This window comes from Rhododendron vialii, chromosome 1a, assembly GCF_030253575.1.
Source record: "Rhododendron vialii isolate Sample 1 chromosome 1a, ASM3025357v1".
In the NCBI taxonomy this organism is placed as follows: Eukaryota; Viridiplantae; Streptophyta; class Magnoliopsida; order Ericales; family Ericaceae; genus Rhododendron; species Rhododendron vialii.
In genome coordinates, this window is record NC_080557.1 from 39,351,717 (window position 1) to 39,370,820 (window position 19,104).

At 37.1% G+C, this 19,104-nt stretch overlaps 2 protein-coding genes across 4 annotated transcripts; both read right to left on the bottom strand.

The window, feature by feature from the left end:
• Positions 1–1,533: 1,533 nt before the first annotated feature.
• On the bottom strand, positions 1,534–3,567 carry LOC131329875 (cytochrome P450 94C1-like). Its single transcript, XM_058363324.1, has 2 exons — positions 2,374–3,567; positions 1,534–2,095 (listed from the first exon to the last, which is right to left on the bottom strand). The coding sequence occupies exons 1-2, from the start codon at positions 3,509–3,511 to the stop codon at positions 1,743–1,745; spliced, it is 1,491 nt and encodes a 496-aa protein (XP_058219307.1). The 5' UTR covers positions 3,512–3,567; the 3' UTR covers positions 1,534–1,742.
• A 6,952-nt stretch (positions 3,568–10,519) lies between these two features.
• On the bottom strand, positions 10,520–17,497 carry LOC131329948 (alkaline/neutral invertase E, chloroplastic). 3 transcript variants are annotated; one of them, XM_058363481.1, is made up of 8 exons: positions 17,239–17,497; positions 15,895–16,710; positions 15,256–15,421; positions 14,949–15,160; positions 13,134–13,624; positions 12,999–13,047; positions 12,831–12,884; positions 10,520–11,149 (listed from the first exon to the last, which is right to left on the bottom strand). In XM_058363481.1, the coding sequence occupies exons 2-8, from the start codon at positions 16,648–16,650 to the stop codon at positions 10,823–10,825; spliced, it is 2,055 nt and encodes a 684-aa protein (XP_058219464.1). In that variant the 5' UTR covers positions 16,651–16,710; positions 17,239–17,497; the 3' UTR covers positions 10,520–10,822. The 3 variants fall into 3 exon arrangements, with proteins under 3 accessions (XP_058219464.1, XP_058219405.1, XP_058219537.1); XM_058363422.1 differs by having other exon boundaries at positions 15,895–16,716; XM_058363554.1 differs by lacking the exon at positions 12,831–12,884 and having other exon boundaries at positions 15,895–16,716.
• Between the last annotated feature and the right edge of the window lie 1,607 nt (positions 17,498–19,104).

The following is a 19,104-nucleotide window of genomic DNA, read 5'->3' on the forward strand; positions in this document are numbered from 1 at the left end:
TTGATTCTCGCGTAGGCCCACTCGGTTTTGTTTTTTAAAATTTTTGGACGGCTCGGATCTGCCATCTGGTGGCCGGAGATGGCCGTCCAGTGGCCGTCGGTGCATTTTCTCTACGGTACCATCGGTACCAATAGCAGTACTCAATAATTTTGTTAACGTAAAAAAACAAGATCTGCCGAATAGCACATGATTTATGTGGCATTTTCTTAGTTCATCTTTTTATATTTATGTTTATGTTTAACGAACGTGTCACATAAATCATGTTGGACTTTTATACTACTTGCTTATTTAAAAGTGAGATACATACTCTAGTTGTCAATTCATATCAGTTTTAGAAAAGTGCTCGTGGAATATTATAGCATGTCAGATTGTCAATGCGAAAGTTTCACAATTCACATGCATTCGCCATAAATTTATTTATGTCACTTCTAATTAATTATTAAGGCTCGTGTGTTTCACATGTCTAATAGTATAAGTTTATATAATCTCATGAGATAGGTAATCAAATTAGGCTAGTAGTATATATACCACATCTCCTATGGTTTTTATCAAAATTTGCTGTGACCCACACAAATGATCTGAGACATTCAATTTGTAATACAATTTTTTGATCAACAAATAAAATCATTCCGTGGATAATTTTTTGAATACTTCATACAATTTAAAGAACGTTAAAAGAGGGAGAAACTCTGTATATTATTGATGAAAAAGTTGATCAAAATATTATGTTACAACTCTTTATATATGGTGTAACCCGAAATCCTAAAAAATTAAGCCAAAAAATAAAAAAAAAGTCCCATAATTTGGGGAAACTCGTAAAATTAAAAACGGGAAAGAAAAACAGGATTTTTTCCAAAAAGAACCAACTAATAAGAAATTACGGTCTAAAAGTTATTAATGAATTAAACTTTTCAGAAAAACAGGATTTTTCCAAAAAGAACCAACTAATAAGAAATTACGGTCTAAAAGTTATTAATGAATTAAACTTTTCTAAAACGGCAAAAATTTGAAATTGAGGGCCTAAACGAATGTTTTGGGCTGAAAAACACCACATGTCACGACCTTAGGGTGGTGAATCTAGACCGCAGTGCAAAAATAAGTCAGCCCGCCACATTTGGCCCAATCGGAGCTCGTGCAAATTTTTCCCAAATTGGGTAATTTGTAATTAAGTATCGTTTGGATTTCCGAGGCTTCGATGAAATTCAGTCTCCACGTGTTCTACATCACTAATTTTTTATTTGTGAACAATGAACTAGAGAATTTTCTTCTTAGAGTAATTCTATGAACCCATAAAAGTATCTCGAAATTTTCCGAAATCGAGAAATCAACGGTTCAGAATCACTGTACACGATAAGAAGAAGAACAATGCTGAGAAAGGGATGATGATTTCTCCATTTGGATACTTTCGGAGTACTTTTATGGGTACCTAGCATTGTTCTTCTTTCTATCCCTTTGCATTTGAACTAGCTATTCAGAAAATCAGAGAGATTCAAAATCAAAATTGATCATTAATGTATGGGTATATGAAGGATAGGGTCCCAAGCAAGGGGGTCATTCTGATTCCACACCAAATTAGTGCTTAATTTGAACTAATTCACCGGTTAATTATGTTCATTAATACGGTAAATCGCCTATCGATTTTTCTCTTTGCACTCAAACTGTGGTGATTTGTGTGTATCTACACTAAACTACTCCACAATCCCATATATACATGCGCATGTAAACCACCACAAGGTGGTTAACTAGAGTCTCCGCTCGTGAATCATGACCGGAAGACCGCCCTTCACGGTGGCGGTTAGGCCAGGAACAAACTGTAGTGTTTGGCTCGGTGTTGCCGCCGCTCGGATGTCGAACCGCCGTATCAAGGCGAGGGCAACACTCTTCATCTCCACCAGGGCCATCTCCTTGCCCAAACAAACCCTGACCCCGGCTTGAAAAACGGGGTACTTGAAAGGGCTAACTGGGCGGAAAACGCCGTTCTCCAACCACCTTTCAGGCTTGAATTCAAGACAATCTAGACCCCAAATCTGTTCCATTCGACCCATTGCGTAGGGATGGTATGTAACTCTAGCGCCTTTTTGGACATTCGTGCCATCTGAAAAAATTCAGAAAAATTCCTTCAGTTTTTTGCATTAGACAATAAGCTCAATTGGATATCCTAAAGACTTAACAATAATATAATTCTATGTATTCGAAAGCGTATCCCGAAAATGAGAAATCAACGGTCGAGATTCATTTTAAAGAGAGCTCAATTAAATGTTTTAAAAGGGGGGAAAAAAATCACACAAATATATATTATAACAAAAAAAACCGTTTTACAAAAAAAATGTACTAGCAAAAGGGTGAATACAAAGATTCAAGTTGTATAATTACCTGGAAGAGTATCAACCTCTTGGCAAAACTTGGAATCAAACTGCACTGGCGGGTAGAGCCTCATACTCTCATAAATTGCAGCCTGCAAGTAATGCATCTCTCTCATCTCCCCGAAACTCGCGATTCCTTGACTCGCCTCGCCCATGACTCGGTCCGACTCAGCACGAATCGCCAATTCCACCTCCGGATGTTGTGCCACCAGCCAGAAGAAGCTTGTCAGGGCGGCCGCCACTGTGTCACGACCAGCCAGAAGGAAGCTGACCACGATATCCCTGAGGTACCGATCGTCTGTGATGGTGCCCATGAACCTAGAAAGAAGGTCTTTCTGGGTCGAAAACCCTGCTTCTCGCCGGTGATTTATCAGCTCACCGGCAAGATAGTCGATCGACTTGATCGCCTCCTTGAGCTTCTTTTCATCGCCAAGGTTGAATAGTCTCTTCATTTTCCAAATCAAGGGCGAGACCGCCATTGCGCGCTTAGCGGACAGTCTCGACGCAAGATCAAAAGCCGCTGCAAAATCCGACACGGGTAGCGATAACTTGAGGCACCCCGGGTCCAAACCGAACGAAAACCGGCATATAGTATCGAACGAAAACCGCCGAAACAAGTCTTGTAAATCCAAAACAACGTCGTTTTGAACCGAGGATAGAAGAGGAATGAGTCTGTTTTGGATTTCCGAACTCACAATCTCAAAAGCATGCGAGCGTATCGAGACACTGCCGAGTTCAAGACTGGCTATCTTCCTCTGGAACCTCCACGAGTGGCCGTCCACGTTGAAAATACCCTTGCCCAGAAGATCACCCAGGATTGCAGAGAAGGGCCTGCCCTTCGGGTAGTTCTCGAAATTGGTTCTGAGCATGTGCTCGACGTTATCCGGGTTGGCCGTGACGGTGTTGTTGAGGACGTGGATGTGGATTGTTCCGGTGGGGGAGAGGCGGAGGAGGTGAGCGTACCAGTCGGAGAGGTTTTCGAAGTCGGATGACCAGCTCTTGGAGAGGTAGCTCTTGCATATGTCGCATTTGCAAGATGGCTTGAACAGTCCTACTAGTTTTGCTATGTAGAGAAAGAGAGTGAAGGAGATTGTGAAGTAGAAGAAGAAGAGAGAGAAGGGGATGTAGGATGTTAGAGAGTACTCCATGGGCGTGGAGGAGATGGAATAGTACAGTATTATTTTAGAGAGAGAAGGAGGTGAGGAGTGGATCGAGAGAGAGAGGGATGCGGCTGTGGTTTTTATAGTGGTGTTTTTCAGTTTAGCTGGGCGTTTGCTGTCAGTTAACATGTATGATAGTCACTGCATTTGTTTTTTTCTCTATATTCTAGTTATTGACACTTGAGAGCTGGACACGATTGCGACAGCTTAAAACTGGGCATTAAAATTAACGCAAGATCAATGAAAAAAACGTGCTCTAAATGTTTAAGAAGTCGACTAAATTGACATGTGCTGCTTCGTTAATTCACTTAAAAATCAACTCAATATGTAATAGGTGGGTCCACACTTGGCCCTATATTTTAATGATCAGAATTGCATATCTTACTATATAGATGAACTTGTTTAAAAAAATTTCAATTTTGGATATCTATATTACCATTTACACCTCATCTCTTCCTCCCAAATTAAAATTTTTGATTTGAAAGAAAAGTGGAGAAAATTAATTACATGAAAAGATAGTTGATAAAAAGTTACAATATAAGTTACAAAGGGGTAAAATGGACACAAAATCAATGTAATTATAATCTTTTCTTAAATTACGAGAAAGTCGAAATAGACGCAACAAACAAATTGAGACGGAGAGAGTACTTATTAAAAGTTAGCACAATAGGATATTCCTACAAGGCTAGGCTTAAGAGGCGCCGCATAGAAACTCCAATTTTTTGATCCAAAATTATTTATAAAATAGCCCAGATTTCCTTCAAATTGCCCTTGTGTATCATTGGCAAAAACTAGTTCCCCACAAGCAAGATTCAAGTCCAATGAGTGAATAGAGTGAATTGAATTTTTTTTATTTTTGTGTGTTTTTTAATTTCGTAACTCATTAACTACTCGATGGGCCAATGGTCGTATTGGGCTGTCAATAGATGGATCCAATTATTAAAAAAATAATGTCCAGCCGGTCCTACTTTTTGAGTTTATGGCTTGAGGGATCCTCTTATTCTATAAGTGTAGGTCCTGTGAAGTCTAATTTTACAATATTGTCTTATTTAATGCGCACACGTGAACTATACCGTCTCTCTCAGATCACAGGCGCTTTGCCTGATTATCAATCATCGTATTAGACAAGATTGGAGGTCTCAACTAAAAGAGATGGCACTAGGTAGCCGACAAGGTTAAAATAGCACTACTCATCAATGGCAGCCTAAACACAGCAAATCTGCCATATATATATGTGGTCCGAAAGGAAAGGTTATAAAAAAACATATGCAGAAAGAATCTTAATGTGATTGATAAACATGTAGTAAATATCAGTACGGCTGTACTATGAATATATGTGGGGTGCAAGTCTTTCTCCATTAGCTGCACTCAGCTCAGCTGGCTTTCACGTCTCGGTGCAGTGGCCGACATCAATTAGATAGAGCAGATCGATCTGACCTAATTAATTAATTAAAGAAAACAAATGGAAGATCTCTGGCTTCTTAATTGGGGTGGTTTGGTTTAATAATTCGTTTGACTTACTCATCTCTTTTTGTCTTTGTTCGAAAAAGGTTATGCGCTTGTTAATTTTGCGTTAATTTAATAATTTTTGTGATTTATTAATTCGTTTTGTCGATATAAATCTGAATCTTCTACACATAAATCATATTGTAGCCCAGTGGTAATATTAGCTCACCTAGGCCCGAATCGAACATATGAGTCTAAGCAGCCGTCATATCTAAGTTTCAAAATTTCTTGAGAATTATACTAATAGCTTCCTTTCAAAAACTTCAAAATTGTTTATGTTTGCCCGCCCGATATGTTTTTGAAACATCTAACACCCTTTCATCCTGGATTTTCTTCAAAATTTTATGGACCTCCCTCCTAAAATTGTAGGAGTATGCCCTCCACAAACAAATCTAAGACTATATAGATTCTACCGTACGTTAACCTTTCAAACAAACATGAATGCACATGATTATGTATGCACCTATAGTTCTATATGACCACATTTTCCCCAAATGTTTGCTACTTCATCTGGACAAAATAAACAGAGCCCCTTCTATATACGTGAGAATTGGATCATCTCCGGTTCTTATTTTGACTGGACGAGACACTCTAAATTTGGATCGTCCATTGGTATGATCAATGGCTCGAGAGACTATAATCAAAGGTTCGCATTTGGTCAAAGATGAGTCCATGATCAAATCTGAACCATTGATTATAGTCTCTGATATTTCAAATTTGAATCATTGATTATATCAACGTATGATCCAGATTTAGACTTTTTGTCTAAGACTTGGATCGGAGAGAATGCGAGCCTGTATACATTACAAATATTGATGTGATGTTCACCTTCCCAACGATGAAATCCCCGGTCAACCTACAAAATAATACTTTTGTTAACTTAAAAAAACAAGATCGGCGGAATAGCACATGATTTATGTGGCATTTTCTTAGTTCATCTTTTTATATTAATTTATATTTATGTTTAACGAACGTGTCTCATAAATCATGTTGGACTTTTTATACTACTTGCTTATTTAAAAGTGATATACATACTCTAGTTGTCAATTCATATCTGTTTTAGAAAAGTGCTCGTGGAATATTATAGTATGTCTGCCTATCAAAAAAAATATTTATTATAGTATGTCAGTGCGTAAGTTAATTTCACAATTTACATTCGCCATCTATTTATGTCACTCTTAATTATTAAGGCTCATGCGTTTGACAGGTCTAATAGTATAAGTATATATAATCTTTTGAGATAGGTAATCAAATTAGGCTAGTCGTATATATTCCACATCTCCTATGGTTTTGATCAAAATTTGTCGTGATCCATGCACACAAATGATCTGAGTCATTCAATTTGTAATGCAATTTTTTGATCAAAAAATAAAATCATTCTGTGCATAAGTTTTTGAATAATTCATACCAATTTTAAGGAACGTTAAATAAAATTTATTTGGTGCAAAAAAATTTTGTATAAGTTATGAACATTAATACGTTATTTTGAAATTGTATCTCCAACATCATTAGCACTATTTCGTTAATTGGATTAGGATTTGGTTTTGATTCCTGGGCTGGGCTTATTATTTCAATTGTTGGCGTTTTGAGGCATTTAGGTGTTCGGGCTTTTGCCCCTAAGGTGTTTGGACCTTGGTCCTCTGTCTTCCAACCTTGGTTGGATCCCCCTCCCCTCTCCCAACTTGATGTACCATTTGTCAAGTTTTCTTAATAAAATTTTGTTGCCTATAAAAAAAAAAAAAAAAACATCATCAGCACTAATTATTATTATACACATAAAGTAGCTTAATAGAACCATGTAGCCCGGTGGTAAATTAGGTCACCTACTCACAAACCGAGGGGTGGATGAGTCTGGACGACCGTCTTATATAAATTTCAAGTTTTTTGTGAATTATGATCAAAATTGTACTTCTTCCGTCCCTTTTTAAATGTCCAGTTTCGTAACTTAAATTTATTAAGGAGACATTATCATTACATCTTTCATATCAATTTTTACCTCCACTTTTCTTACTTACCCTCTATGGAGATATCATAATTATACTTTTACTCACTAACTTTTTAAAATGAAATCTACTTTTAGGGGTAAATTAAAAAATGTACCAACTTTTACCCACTAACTTTACAAAATGAACATTTATTAAAGGACAGCCCAAAATGTAATACTAGACTCTAAAAAATGGACGGATGGAATATATGTTTTATCCGCCCAATTTTTTTAAGGGTTCTTGTAAAAATTAAATCACATAAAATTTTTGAGATGAGAACTTTTAAACATATAAAATTCAATGAACAATTTCTTTTGTTGACAAGGCAAAAATATGGGTACAAAAGATCTGAGCCCACAAGACCGAAAGACAAGAAGGCATTGTTTGTTGAGTGATTATTTAGTGCACCTACTCCGCCACATGCGTACGTACTACATAGTGCACCGTGATCCAGACGTTGTCTCAACACATATTGATCTGTGAACCACACACTTAGTAGTGGAAACCAGAGTACCCCGTGGGTTGCTTAAGAAGCACTTGATAATTTTTCTTCTTCGGGGTGGATTTTTTCTTGGAAAAATCATTTGGGTTATTAGATCAACTTCTTTGACTTTGATGATAGAAATGGCAAAGTGGGTGGTTGCTAGATCAGGCGTCAACAAACATGTACCAATATACACTAGATTATATTACTGATTATTTAAGCCATGTGTGACATATGAATATACACAGTCAATATACAACGGCAGTTTCCTTCGCTTTTTAGATTAAATTACTGTTTCATATGTCTATTCGCTTCCGAAAATTAATTTTATATTTAACTTAGTAAAAAACGGAAACCGAGAAAGTTCACTAAAAATAAATAAATTGGGAGAAGGAAAACTCCGCTTTTAGAACCCGTTCCGCTAAGCCTTTTTAAAAAATAAATATTTATTTGTAATTTTCAAGCTTAAAAATACTTAGTAGAAAAGCCGGAAACTGGGAGATTAAGTTCACTAAAAATAATACTCCCTCCGTCCCTTTTTAAGTGTCCCGCTTCGTAATTCCAACTTATTAAAAAAACATCATCATTATACCTTTCACATCAATTTTTTCCTTCACTTTCCCTACTTACCCATCATCATTACATTTTTACTCACTTACTTTTTAAAAAGAAATCTACTTTTAGGGATAAAATAGACAATACACCAACTTTTACCCACTAACTTTACAAAATGGACACTTATTAAGGGACAGCTCAAAATGAAATACTGGACTCTAAAAAAGGGACGGAGGGAGTAGAGTAGACAGTTTGAACACGACATTGTAAAATAGGTAAGAAAGTGAGGTGACAAAAAAGTCTTGTAGTACGTGTTTAGCATTTTTTTTTTTTTTATCTTTAATGAAACTTTTGTTTGAATATTAATAGAACAAGCTTGCCCAATGAGCTACGTGTAAATTGGTTAAAGTCCCATCTACAAATGGAACAGTGATTCAAAATGTCAATGGCATGCGCACTGTATGTATGGTTCTTCTCTTGCCGATTTAAGAGGCCAGTTGGACGCGGGATTAATTTTGGGTGGATAAAATATAGAGAAGATAAGACAGTATGAGATATTATTTATAGAGAGTAAACCCACATTGATATGACTTTTACAGATAGTGAATAAAAAAATAGTTGGTTTGAATGAGAAGGATAAAATAATACTTGATTTAAATGATTGTTAGAATGAGTGGATAGTGTTATTTTGCAGTTGAAATAGAAGGATAAAATGGGGAGAGAGGGATGAAGAGGGTCTCATCCACCCAGGCTAATTATGAGGCAGTCCAAAAATAATACCACTTGAACCGAATTAAATCATCCAAACAGTAGAAAGGGACAAAGTAATCCGGGTGTCAAATTCATGACAAACCAAGTAAAAATGTCCAATTCAGACCCTCATCTGCCCAGATGCCCTCATCCGCCCGCCTAATCCATCGTCCACTCAGGCCCGGCAACTTTATAAGACTTAAAAAGTCACTTTCATCAAGTCTTTGAAAAGCTTGGTTGTCGGATGCATGCATGTGAGAGAGAGTAGACCTAGTATTCAATTTTAGATAAGCTGACTCATCAGTAGTTAGACTTTTCTTAAATGGATAAAAAGAAAAAAGAAGTTACTACGGAGTATTAATCTTTGAAAACAGATCACAAAAATCAAACGGGCCCTAAGCACGATACTATCACAGCAGGGCTCAAGCATTCCAACTAAGTTGACACCCTCGAACTCCGACAATCATTTGCCACCTAGGATCCAAAAATAAACAGACAGTAACACACATCCTTGGCAAGTTGCCAACCAGTTACAACAGCAATATGCCTACTCTACCAAATGAGAGATCAAGGCAAAACAACCACAGTAAAAGTTGAGCACCCCCTCAACTGAGTATCCATCCATCCGTCTCAGCTACAGCTCTAGTTTTTTTTTTTTTTTGATCCGAGCTACAGCTCTAGTTGAATTATCAAACAAAGCCACACGGAACCATGCCTAAGAATACCGTAGCCTTGAACTTAAGACACTCCCAGCATCACCAACCACACAGCAGAAGCAACAGAAGAACAACCGAACAGCAGCACTCAGTTAAACAGCACCAAAAAAAATAGCCGAGAGCAGCCTCAGAACATGAAGTCCATCTTCATCAACAGCTTCAGTCTCTTTCAAAACGCAATTTGTGTCCCTGCACGCCTGTAAATCCATTCCTTCAAGGCTTTTCAAATCACCCACTCAAACCACTCCCGGTATCAAATCATCATGTCACGGAACAAGTGTAACATTAGCATCACAATGCCCTTAAGTGATCAATTGATCATCACCATAGCCAGCTTTAAGATCTCCCCAGTTACGACAGTAGCAGCATAAACCATTGATATATGCATCCTTTACCATCATCAAGAACAACCATCTGTTTTTCTGCTTCATTAACAAGTTATATGCAGTCCAAATTCTACACCTGTATATTCCGCCGATTTCAAAATAACACATTCAGTAGTTAGACAGAGAGTGATGGTTACAGTCCTCCCGACTATAACTGCAGGTATTTCTGTTGCCATTTGCCCTATCCTTTTACCATTCGCACTCCTTGACTTCTAATAAATGTTACTATTTCATTTGATCCCCTTATTACCAGTTACTCATTGTTTACCATTCCTACTCCAAGATTTCTGACAATTCGAGTGCGAATGGTAAAAAAAAGGCATACAAAAAAAACCCCATTTCAAGAAGATTTCTGACAATGCTTTTCCCATTTTCATCAAGGGAATAGCCTTGTCAATAGTCGATACACATTATGCATTTTCATTGACAGATTAGCCACTCCATTCCAGAGATCAACAGAAATGAAAATACCTATCAGAATCAAGTGCAACTGTTCCAGGGATAGCTGTAAACTATTATCTTTATACAAGGGATTTTAAGCAAAGGAAAGGAAACAGATTCACAGGAAGAATTTTCATGCACACAAACCACCAAGAATTAAGTGACTATAGCAATTTTCTTAACACAAGGGTAGGAGTAGTATAAATCAAGATGAAAACAAGACCACAAAGGCCACTAGCACAGACGAAAACTCGTGCTTTTGATGGTTTAGATCTCTACTTCAAGGGCATTTTTAAGTTTACACGAAAAACTTTGCCCAGTTCATCTCCCATTCATCACTATACAAATATGTGCACTGGATAAATAGTCTCCAAATGCGGAGACTACAGTAATACTGGATTTACGTCAAGTTACATTCATTTTCCACAGAGTGCAAGTAATTCTTGAGACTGGAATGGTGATTGGAAGATTAGTTTTCACACTATGAAGCTCTGTTTTGGTCCTTTCCGTACACGATTCCTCCTCGGGTTGGCACTGAGCATGCAAGAAAAGGCATTCGCAAGCTCAGAATCCTCTACGTTCACTAGAATTTTTGCTGCATCTGGATTGGCAAGGAGAAGCTTCGACACAAGGTACCCTGCAATCGACCAGGTCTGATAGAGGTGTGCCTGTTTTCCAATGAATCTTGCTCGCTTGGAATCGTAATACTCAGGCCACTTGTCTCTAGATATGCGTCTCTCAGCAATCTTGACTGCATTTTCAGCAATCCATGGTCTATTCATCTTTATGCATGCCACGGTGAGCTGAAAACAAGTGCACGGTAATAAGATTACTTCAGAAGTATTTCCAACCAAAATCAGAAGTTTTGAATGTCTGAAACCATGCACAGAAGATGTGTCAAAAGTACATGGTGGTTTGCCTCTTATGTTCCAGTCCAACCATAGAAGGAATCTCAGACCCCAAAAGGTTTATTAACATAACATACTATCACGGAGAATTTCAGAGCGTAGGGTTTCATATGACAACAATGCGATTTGCTTAGCCCCATGTTTCACCATAATTTCAAAGACATTTTTTGTAGGAGTTAATGAAACTTTTCCACTTCCAAGAGATTGAACGTGATTGTTGAAAGGATTAAAAACAACAAAAAATTAATCTCTCCAAATCCAAGGGCACAACAGTGTCAATTACGGACTCTGCTATAGTTTGTAAGGAATGATATCCATCCACAATGCAGATAGCTGCAGTGTGTTTACTTGACAATGTTGAACAAAATAAACAGTTTGCAACAGTATAACCTAAGGCGGCAAATCATAACAAGAGATACTATTTCCTGACATCTTTTCCGAGAAAAACTATCGTACATGCTGTCAAGAAACCATGAAGTATGACAATCAGTACAGTTATATTGCTGATTGCATGGACATCCCCGAAACAATTAACAAATCAGGACCACAAAACCAGATTTCAAGGTGACATGAAGGCTAGACAACTGAAAAGATGAGAGAGTCTCTGAGATGTGCTCCCCCGAGGTTAGGAGTTCAAAGGTTCCACGGTTATAGTACTTCTCTTATCTAGCTCAAAAAGAATGAGACAGAAATTAAGAGGGCCAAAATGTAAGTCCCTAAATAAGTGGATGCAAGCCACTATGTAAAGGACCTTTGCAAAATCCTTTACAGCAAAAGACCAAGCAAAACTGGAAACTGAAGATGCTTGTCTAGGTATTTGACAAGCTCAATGCGAAAAACACCATCTACGTAGAAATAAAAGCAGGTGTTCTGAAATTAAAATTTTAAAGCTCAAGAAGCACACTCATTGTCATATCTATAATGCATAAACATACGAACAGAAAAGCAAAAGAAATGAACCCAAACAAGAAAATTAAACAAAAACACAATAAGATGATGTCAAGAAACTTTGTGTTTTATCCCATAGCACGTGTAATGGGGAGCACAGATAATCAAATGTTAGCTTACAGCAGCATACAGCATCACCCAGATTCTAGGCAATCACACTCACCCACTGGAGTGAATCTAATTCCTTGGTCACCACATTTAACAGAATGGTTTATTTTTTCTGTAACAGAAGTTGTGTCACAGAAACTTGGGTTTCTACAAAAGTCAACTTTTAAATTACTACTTACTATCACCCTGGTTTCTAGAAAGGGTAGTGCCAGAGCTAGGATTTTACATTGGGGGTGGTGTTTAATGAGAGTCCACTTGTATTGTTATATATTTTTCATTAAAATAAGAACATAAAGGTTAAGTGTAAAGTCAAGCTTTGTCCTGTGCGTTGTATTTTGTTAAAAAAAAATTAAAGGCTTGACTAAAGTCTCGTATGGTCTTTTAATGAAAGCCAATCATATATTTTTTTTATGATCTGATTCATCATTTAAGTTGACATCTATTTATCATTTGTATGAAAAATCATGTTTGTTGCGATACCGATAAGTGCCTAGTCCATTAGTGTAAAATAGTACAGTACTTGTTTTGAAACTGGAGGTGGCATCTGCCACTCCACCTCCTTTAAGCTCCGCCCCTGAAAAGGGGAAATAGTTGCCATTTTAAGTTACTATGTGCTTTGGAAGTTCGGAACTAAGCTCCAATACTGTAATAGCAAATAAACCTTAGAATTCACAAACCACAAACTAACCTGCCACAACAATGTTGGCCAGGAACCTCCATTGTGGTAAGACCAAGGCCTGCATTTAAAAACAGGATAAGGATGTCAAAGTACACACCAGTGAGAATGAGAAGGAAATTCCAACCACTATGATAAATACATTACGTGTTTTTGGGATCACTTCCTGTAATAATTCTCCACTCCTCGCCTTCAAGGGCAGGATAACATATCTTCAATGGCATATCAGCTACTAAATCTGCCCATTTTGCTTCAATAAGATCCAATATGGCATGCGACTGATCAATAGTTGCCAGACTGCTTACAATAGACCATAAATTTCCTAGAGAAAAGAACCGAAAGTCCATGTGAGCTGGCTGCAGGTTTCCAATCAAATAGCCTCCCTTGTTAGGCATCCATTCGCCTAACCACGGAGGAATCTGATCTGGGTAGATGTTGAACTTGTTCACTGCATCATAAGAGTATTCCTCTGTCTTGTACCGGTATATTTCATTAATTTTACTCATATCAGTCCAGTAATATTCTCTGATGTGAAATGATAATGCAATTAGACGGTTGTTAAGCGCCCTCATAAGATCGGCAGATTCCTCAGGAGCAAGCATCTCGCGAGCACAAAGTAACGCTGAGTAAAACAATGCCTGAAAGAACACGGGCTATCATAAGCAAAAAGCATGTCTTTCAACATTACAATACTATCACATGCCAAACAGTTTTTTTTTTTTTTAAATCTTTCTCTATTGTCTTTTCTTTTCCTAGTATCCCTCTGTTAATTCTCCATCACCCAACCGTCTATTTCATCAGTTAAATAACTTCCCACTTCCATTGTATTTGCAGCAACTAGAGGAATTTTTGTTACCTCCTCGCTTCTAACTGTCTGTAAACATTTATCACGCATTCTGCTAAAGCATTTCCCACTTTCCTTTTATTTTCAAGAAAGTAGGAAATTTTGAGAGTCTAGTTTATTCCTTAGAAGAGAAATAATACAATTCAGTTTACACCAACAAAGGTTTCTCTTGAGAAACAAAAGACATCATTTCATCTTGAAAGGAACACCAAACTTGAGTGCTCCCTTTCCAAAATATAGCATGGATGGGAAAATGCTCAAAGTCATGGGCCTAAGCTCAACTTATTTTAGCACAACATAAGAGTACAACTGGAGATAAAGTATAGATGTAGCCACCGCAATTCCTGGGACACAAGGCTTAGCTTGGTAATACAGTTTGCTCTGCACATTTCACCCCCTTTCTCGGTAAAGTCGTTTTTCTTTCTTTTCCTTTGCTTTGCGTATGCTATAGCGCATAACATAAATAGTAGTTCAGCACCAACATGGGCGTGCGTGCTGGCAGAGGTTGCAATGTTGACTAAGGACATCAGAAGTTTTATTATCCAGGTGACCATGGTGGATAAATACACATAAAAATCGTAATGATGAGTAAAATTACCTATTTAGTACAGCCAAAGGAGAATTGGAATATCAGCCAAGGCGGATAAGAAACTCCACTTTGAAAGAATAAGCCCTTACTAGGGAGATTCGTTTTTAAAACAAAAACAAAACAAAACAAAAAAAAAGGAGTGATTTTCCAGAATTATATTACTAACAAAACCAATGTTCCAGAATTTACTGTTTCCCCAAACCTGTATAGCAGAAATGATATGACTCTTGATTGTAAGGAAATAAACATTAAACACGCGTTTCTTTTCTTCCTACACTTCTTTACTGGTTTTTCTCTACAACATACCACTTGATTGTCAGCAGACTCAGCACATTATCAGGCTTAAAAATCACATACATAAGCACTCAATCTTTAGCACACCGAAGGAGGGGAAATACAATTTTCAATTTTTAACTTTTTTCCCGATATGCAATGGAAGCTATCAAACCACCCAAACAATTATATAATACAAAAAACATTAGCTGAAATCATACAGATGAATGGTAGTAAGGGGGTGAAAGATACATGCCTGAATTTCCAAAGGATGGCCATGAATTCCCATGCGACGATCAATCATGCAAGAACCATCTGTCACTAACAATGTCGGGAACATATCAAAACCATCAGCAAGACATAGCTTTAAAATCATTTTAATTCCAGTTTGCACATCAACCCTCTCCTGAACTGAAAGGTCTCCAGAGCATTTCCCATATGCTCGCAACAAGATAATCCACCACAAACCTAAAATTCAACTTGCAAGTTGTCAAGCTCTTCCAATTACACACCGTCCTGATCATTTAAACAACATAACTTACTGAACATCATGATTAACTTACCAGAATCAACTGGGGCAACGCGACCAATTGCTGCCTCACCAAAGTCAGGATCCAGAACTTCTTCATAAGCAGAATCATCACCGTCGAGTGGAACAGTGCGCACCTTGAAACTTGCAGGCATTAATCCTTGACCAGGACTATAGCAGTCCATCGTTTTCTCCCAGCTCTGTGAATACATGTTCAGATAAAATGTCTTCCATGCAACTAAACCACAAATAGGAGTGTAAGAAAAACTTAAATTTATTTTCAATTGTGTCCTAACCTTCAATTTGACTTGGTGTCCATTATTTGTAAGACAAACAAATCAATCTGAATGACTCCCATTTATGGCAAGTGTATTAGAAGTACATTTCAAAGATTACCACACACAACCAAAATAGCCACCAACACGTCCAATGTGTGGATTCTTTATATATCATATCTAAATTTTAGAGCATCCACAATTGTTTTCAAGGTACCCAACTAATCATGTAGAATAGGAAGACTTGAGGACAGCATTTGCTCATTTACAAACAAGTATTTGAAATTTAAGTTGTTTGGTGGAAACATCGGTCACTATGAAATATGACCACCAAACCTAAATGAAGTACATAAAATGTACTAGTCAGAAGGAGAATTAGACAAGCCATATAACATTACCTGCAGTTGGAGGGTGTAAAGGATGAAATTTCTCACAATATCATACTCTCCCTTCAATAAAAAAGCAATCCCAGAAGGTATGAAGTCACGGATAAAGACTTGATCGTAGTTAAGAATACTGGTGTCTGTTGGATCATTAGCAGCAATAGTTCCAATGGGGTTGCCACAATAATATACTAACGATTCCCGCAATAGATTCCATGCTTCATCGTCAGTGGAATCTGCACTAACCCTGTTTGGCGTACTGTTAATTGTCCTCGTACTTGCTAACTTTTCCATAGATGCTACACTCCCATTCTCATTATTCAACTTTTCCATAGAAGCTACACTCCCATTCTCATTATTCAACCTTTCAATAGATGCTACACTCCCATTCTCATTATTCATTTGTTGAGCCACCTCTACCTTCTGACTGTTCCAACTATTACTACCGCAACCACCATGTTCATCCTCTCCAGTTACTGCACTCACACTTTCAGCGTGTTGACATTTGCAACTCCCCGACCCCAAATGGACATTTAGAGCATTTCCATGTGAAAATCCATGTAAGCCATCAAGGGCATAGACTCTCATGCAATTTCTTGATGATCTTGAAAAATCCACCCTTTGCATTAACTGTGAACCTTTTTTCCGCCTCCTACTTACACGGTACTTAAGAGAAAGCCGTGAGTTTGAATTCTTAGAACATGGCTCAGAGTAAAATAGTCGAGGCACGGCCCCTGATAGAACTTGTAGAATTACTTCTGAAGTGGCCATTTTCACAATATTAATCAACTTAAGCTCAATACACGTAAAGGTTACCTCTTGGTTTACTCACTGCACCTACAACAAATACAGAAAAGCGAAAAAGTTGAGAGATAACAAGTTATCCAGTTGCATAAGAAATAACAGACCACAGAAGATAAGTCCCAAAAAAATCAAATTAAAGGAAGATCGATTGGTTGAATTTGGGTTCTAACTTCAGCAGTGAATTGCGAGGACTTTGCAGAATGCTAGTGCAGACACAGATAATCTAATACACAAACACAAGAGCATAAGATTTACGCGGTCAATACTTAGCAATTGTTGCAGCAGTTTCACTACAATGGAAAATAGATTAAAGGAGTTTTCGTGTGCAACTATATACATACTTAGAAAATCATAAGAGCGCTGCCATTAGGCTCCACAATTTTTAACACGGACGGTTTGGATTTTGCTAATCTAAAAAAATTAACTTCCCACTTCCTCGTTTGTTTTTGTTAATCAACCAAAAAAAAAAATCATTTAGACAGACATACGGCAGAGATTTCTCCGAACCGAAACAAATCGAAGTAATGAATCCAATAAAACGAAATCGAGTTGCACCTTAAATTGAAGAATGAATCAAATGAAGCGAAATCGAACTGCTGCTCCACAAGTACTAACAAATGCTTCTTCTTTGTTGGCGATGGACAGTATGGAGAGATACAAGTTATGCGTACGTGCGTATGTTACACAGCGGCGGGCAGGAGGCGGCGAGCGGTGGCTGCTCGTACGGGAAGTCTCTGCTCTCGGATTCCAAAGAAAGGAAAACTGGAGCGTGAATAAATTATCGTTTTTTTATGAGACCACAGGAGTCGCGAAATGTGGGGCAATCGTACTCTTACACAGCTTATAAAGATCTGTGGACTTTTGACGATTGGGACCCAGAAAGATGTTCAGAAGAGCAATTTGACCCCTGAAAAATTAATTGGTGCAGATTTCCCCTTGAAATCAAGAGTAAAATGCAATCGAACAAAAATACTCCCCCCATTCCAAATTGAGAGTCCATTATTCCATTTTGGGTTGATCCAAGATGATGGCTCTTTTCCAAATATGAAAGAAAAAATTTCGTGATTTTTCAAATGTGACTCTTACGTGTGAATATAAGTGTTATAAAGTAAGTAGAATATAAAGATAATGGTGGAAATGATAGACATTATAGATGTAATCATTGCATGTCCCCTTAAATAGTTGGATTCCTCATAAGGGACTCTCAATTTGGAACAGATGGAGTAATTAAATAGTTATACAAACTTATTCTTGTATTCAACACAAAGCAAAATATGAAGAACTTTGCAAGAAATATAACAGTCTGTGAAAAAAGAAAAGAAAGGGGAACACTCTTCTCTAATAAGATTGCTAAAACTAGGGGTGTTAAATGGGCGGGTTTTGGCCAAATTGGATAAGTTATAAGTGGGTTGGGTCTTTAATGGGTCATTAACTCATTTAGATCCATTAATTATGAGTTCAATTACCATTACCTGACCCATTTATTTAAAATCAAACCTGACCCGCCCATTAATCCAATTACATACTATATATATTAAAATTTAAAATGACTAAAATACCCCTATTTACACTAAAATGACCATATTACCCCTATAAATTTAAATGATAAAATACCCCTGTAAAATTATTGTACTTTCCTTCCACAAAAATGACCAAAATAGTATTTTGGTGCATTTTTCCATTTTCTGGTTCTTTCAACTACTTGTTGGCAAACATTTTTTTTTTGTTTATCTTAGATAAAAATGTAATTCAAATATACCAATAATAATTTTATAAAGTACACGAAAAAAAATTCATTAAAATGGCCATATTACACTTGTACACTTGATTACCATATTACCATGTTCATTAAAATGGCCATATTACTGCTATACATTAAAATGACCACACTATTACCAAACTATCCCGATTGACCGGAAAAAATATATCTTTCTTTTCATTGATTTTTTTTTTTTTTGGTAATTAGACCGTTTATTAGAAAGCTCAAACAAGAGGAGAGATCTTCCAAAGTTGCTAACAGTGAGGCATAAACTTATGCAAAGAGAAAACTTAAAACAACTAAAATACACGAGGAATATTGTGCCAACGACGACAAAGCAAAGAAAGATAAATGAGTGATCGTGTTATTTTCGTACCAAAAATATATGTCATAAAACGAGACAATTACTACTCTTCAAACGAATAGTGATAAGTATTTTGAGGATCGTCCTCAGGAATTATGAAGGCTAAGTTGTGATTGCTTGGCCTATATTAATTCGGAAAGACAATTGATTGTAGTTTTGGGGAAAAGTACGTAAATAAAAACCGTAAACTAAAGGCAATCAAGTAGAAAGAGATTTGATGGAAGAGAAGGTCTAGGGTTCGAATCCACGCAGGGACGGAATCATGATTTTATCTTAGTAATAGTGAACATTACATTAA

What these genes read in the sequence shown, in the direction of transcription:
- LOC131329875 (XM_058363324.1), bottom strand. Translation starts at nt 3,511, where the DNA reads ATGGAGTACTCTCTAACATCCTACATCCCCTTCTCTCTCTTCTTCTTC. An exon ending in AGAGGTTGATACTCTTCCAG is followed by an intron (nt 2,096 to 2,373) that starts GTAATTATACAA and finishes GAATTTTTTCAG; the next exon opens with ATGGCACGAATGTCCAAAAA.
- LOC131329948 (XM_058363481.1), bottom strand. Translation starts at nt 16,650, where the DNA reads ATGGCCACTTCAGAAGTAATTCTACAAGTTCTATCAGGGGCCGTGCCT. An exon ending in TTTACACCCTCCAACTGCAG is followed by an intron (nt 15,422 to 15,894) that starts GTAATGTTATAT and finishes ATGTATTCACAG; the next exon opens with AGCTGGGAGAAAACGATGGA. An exon ending in CACCTCCAGTTTCAAAACAA is followed by an intron (nt 11,150 to 12,830) that starts GTACTGTACTAT and finishes ACTTGTTTTCAG; the next exon opens with CTCACCGTGGCATGCATAAA.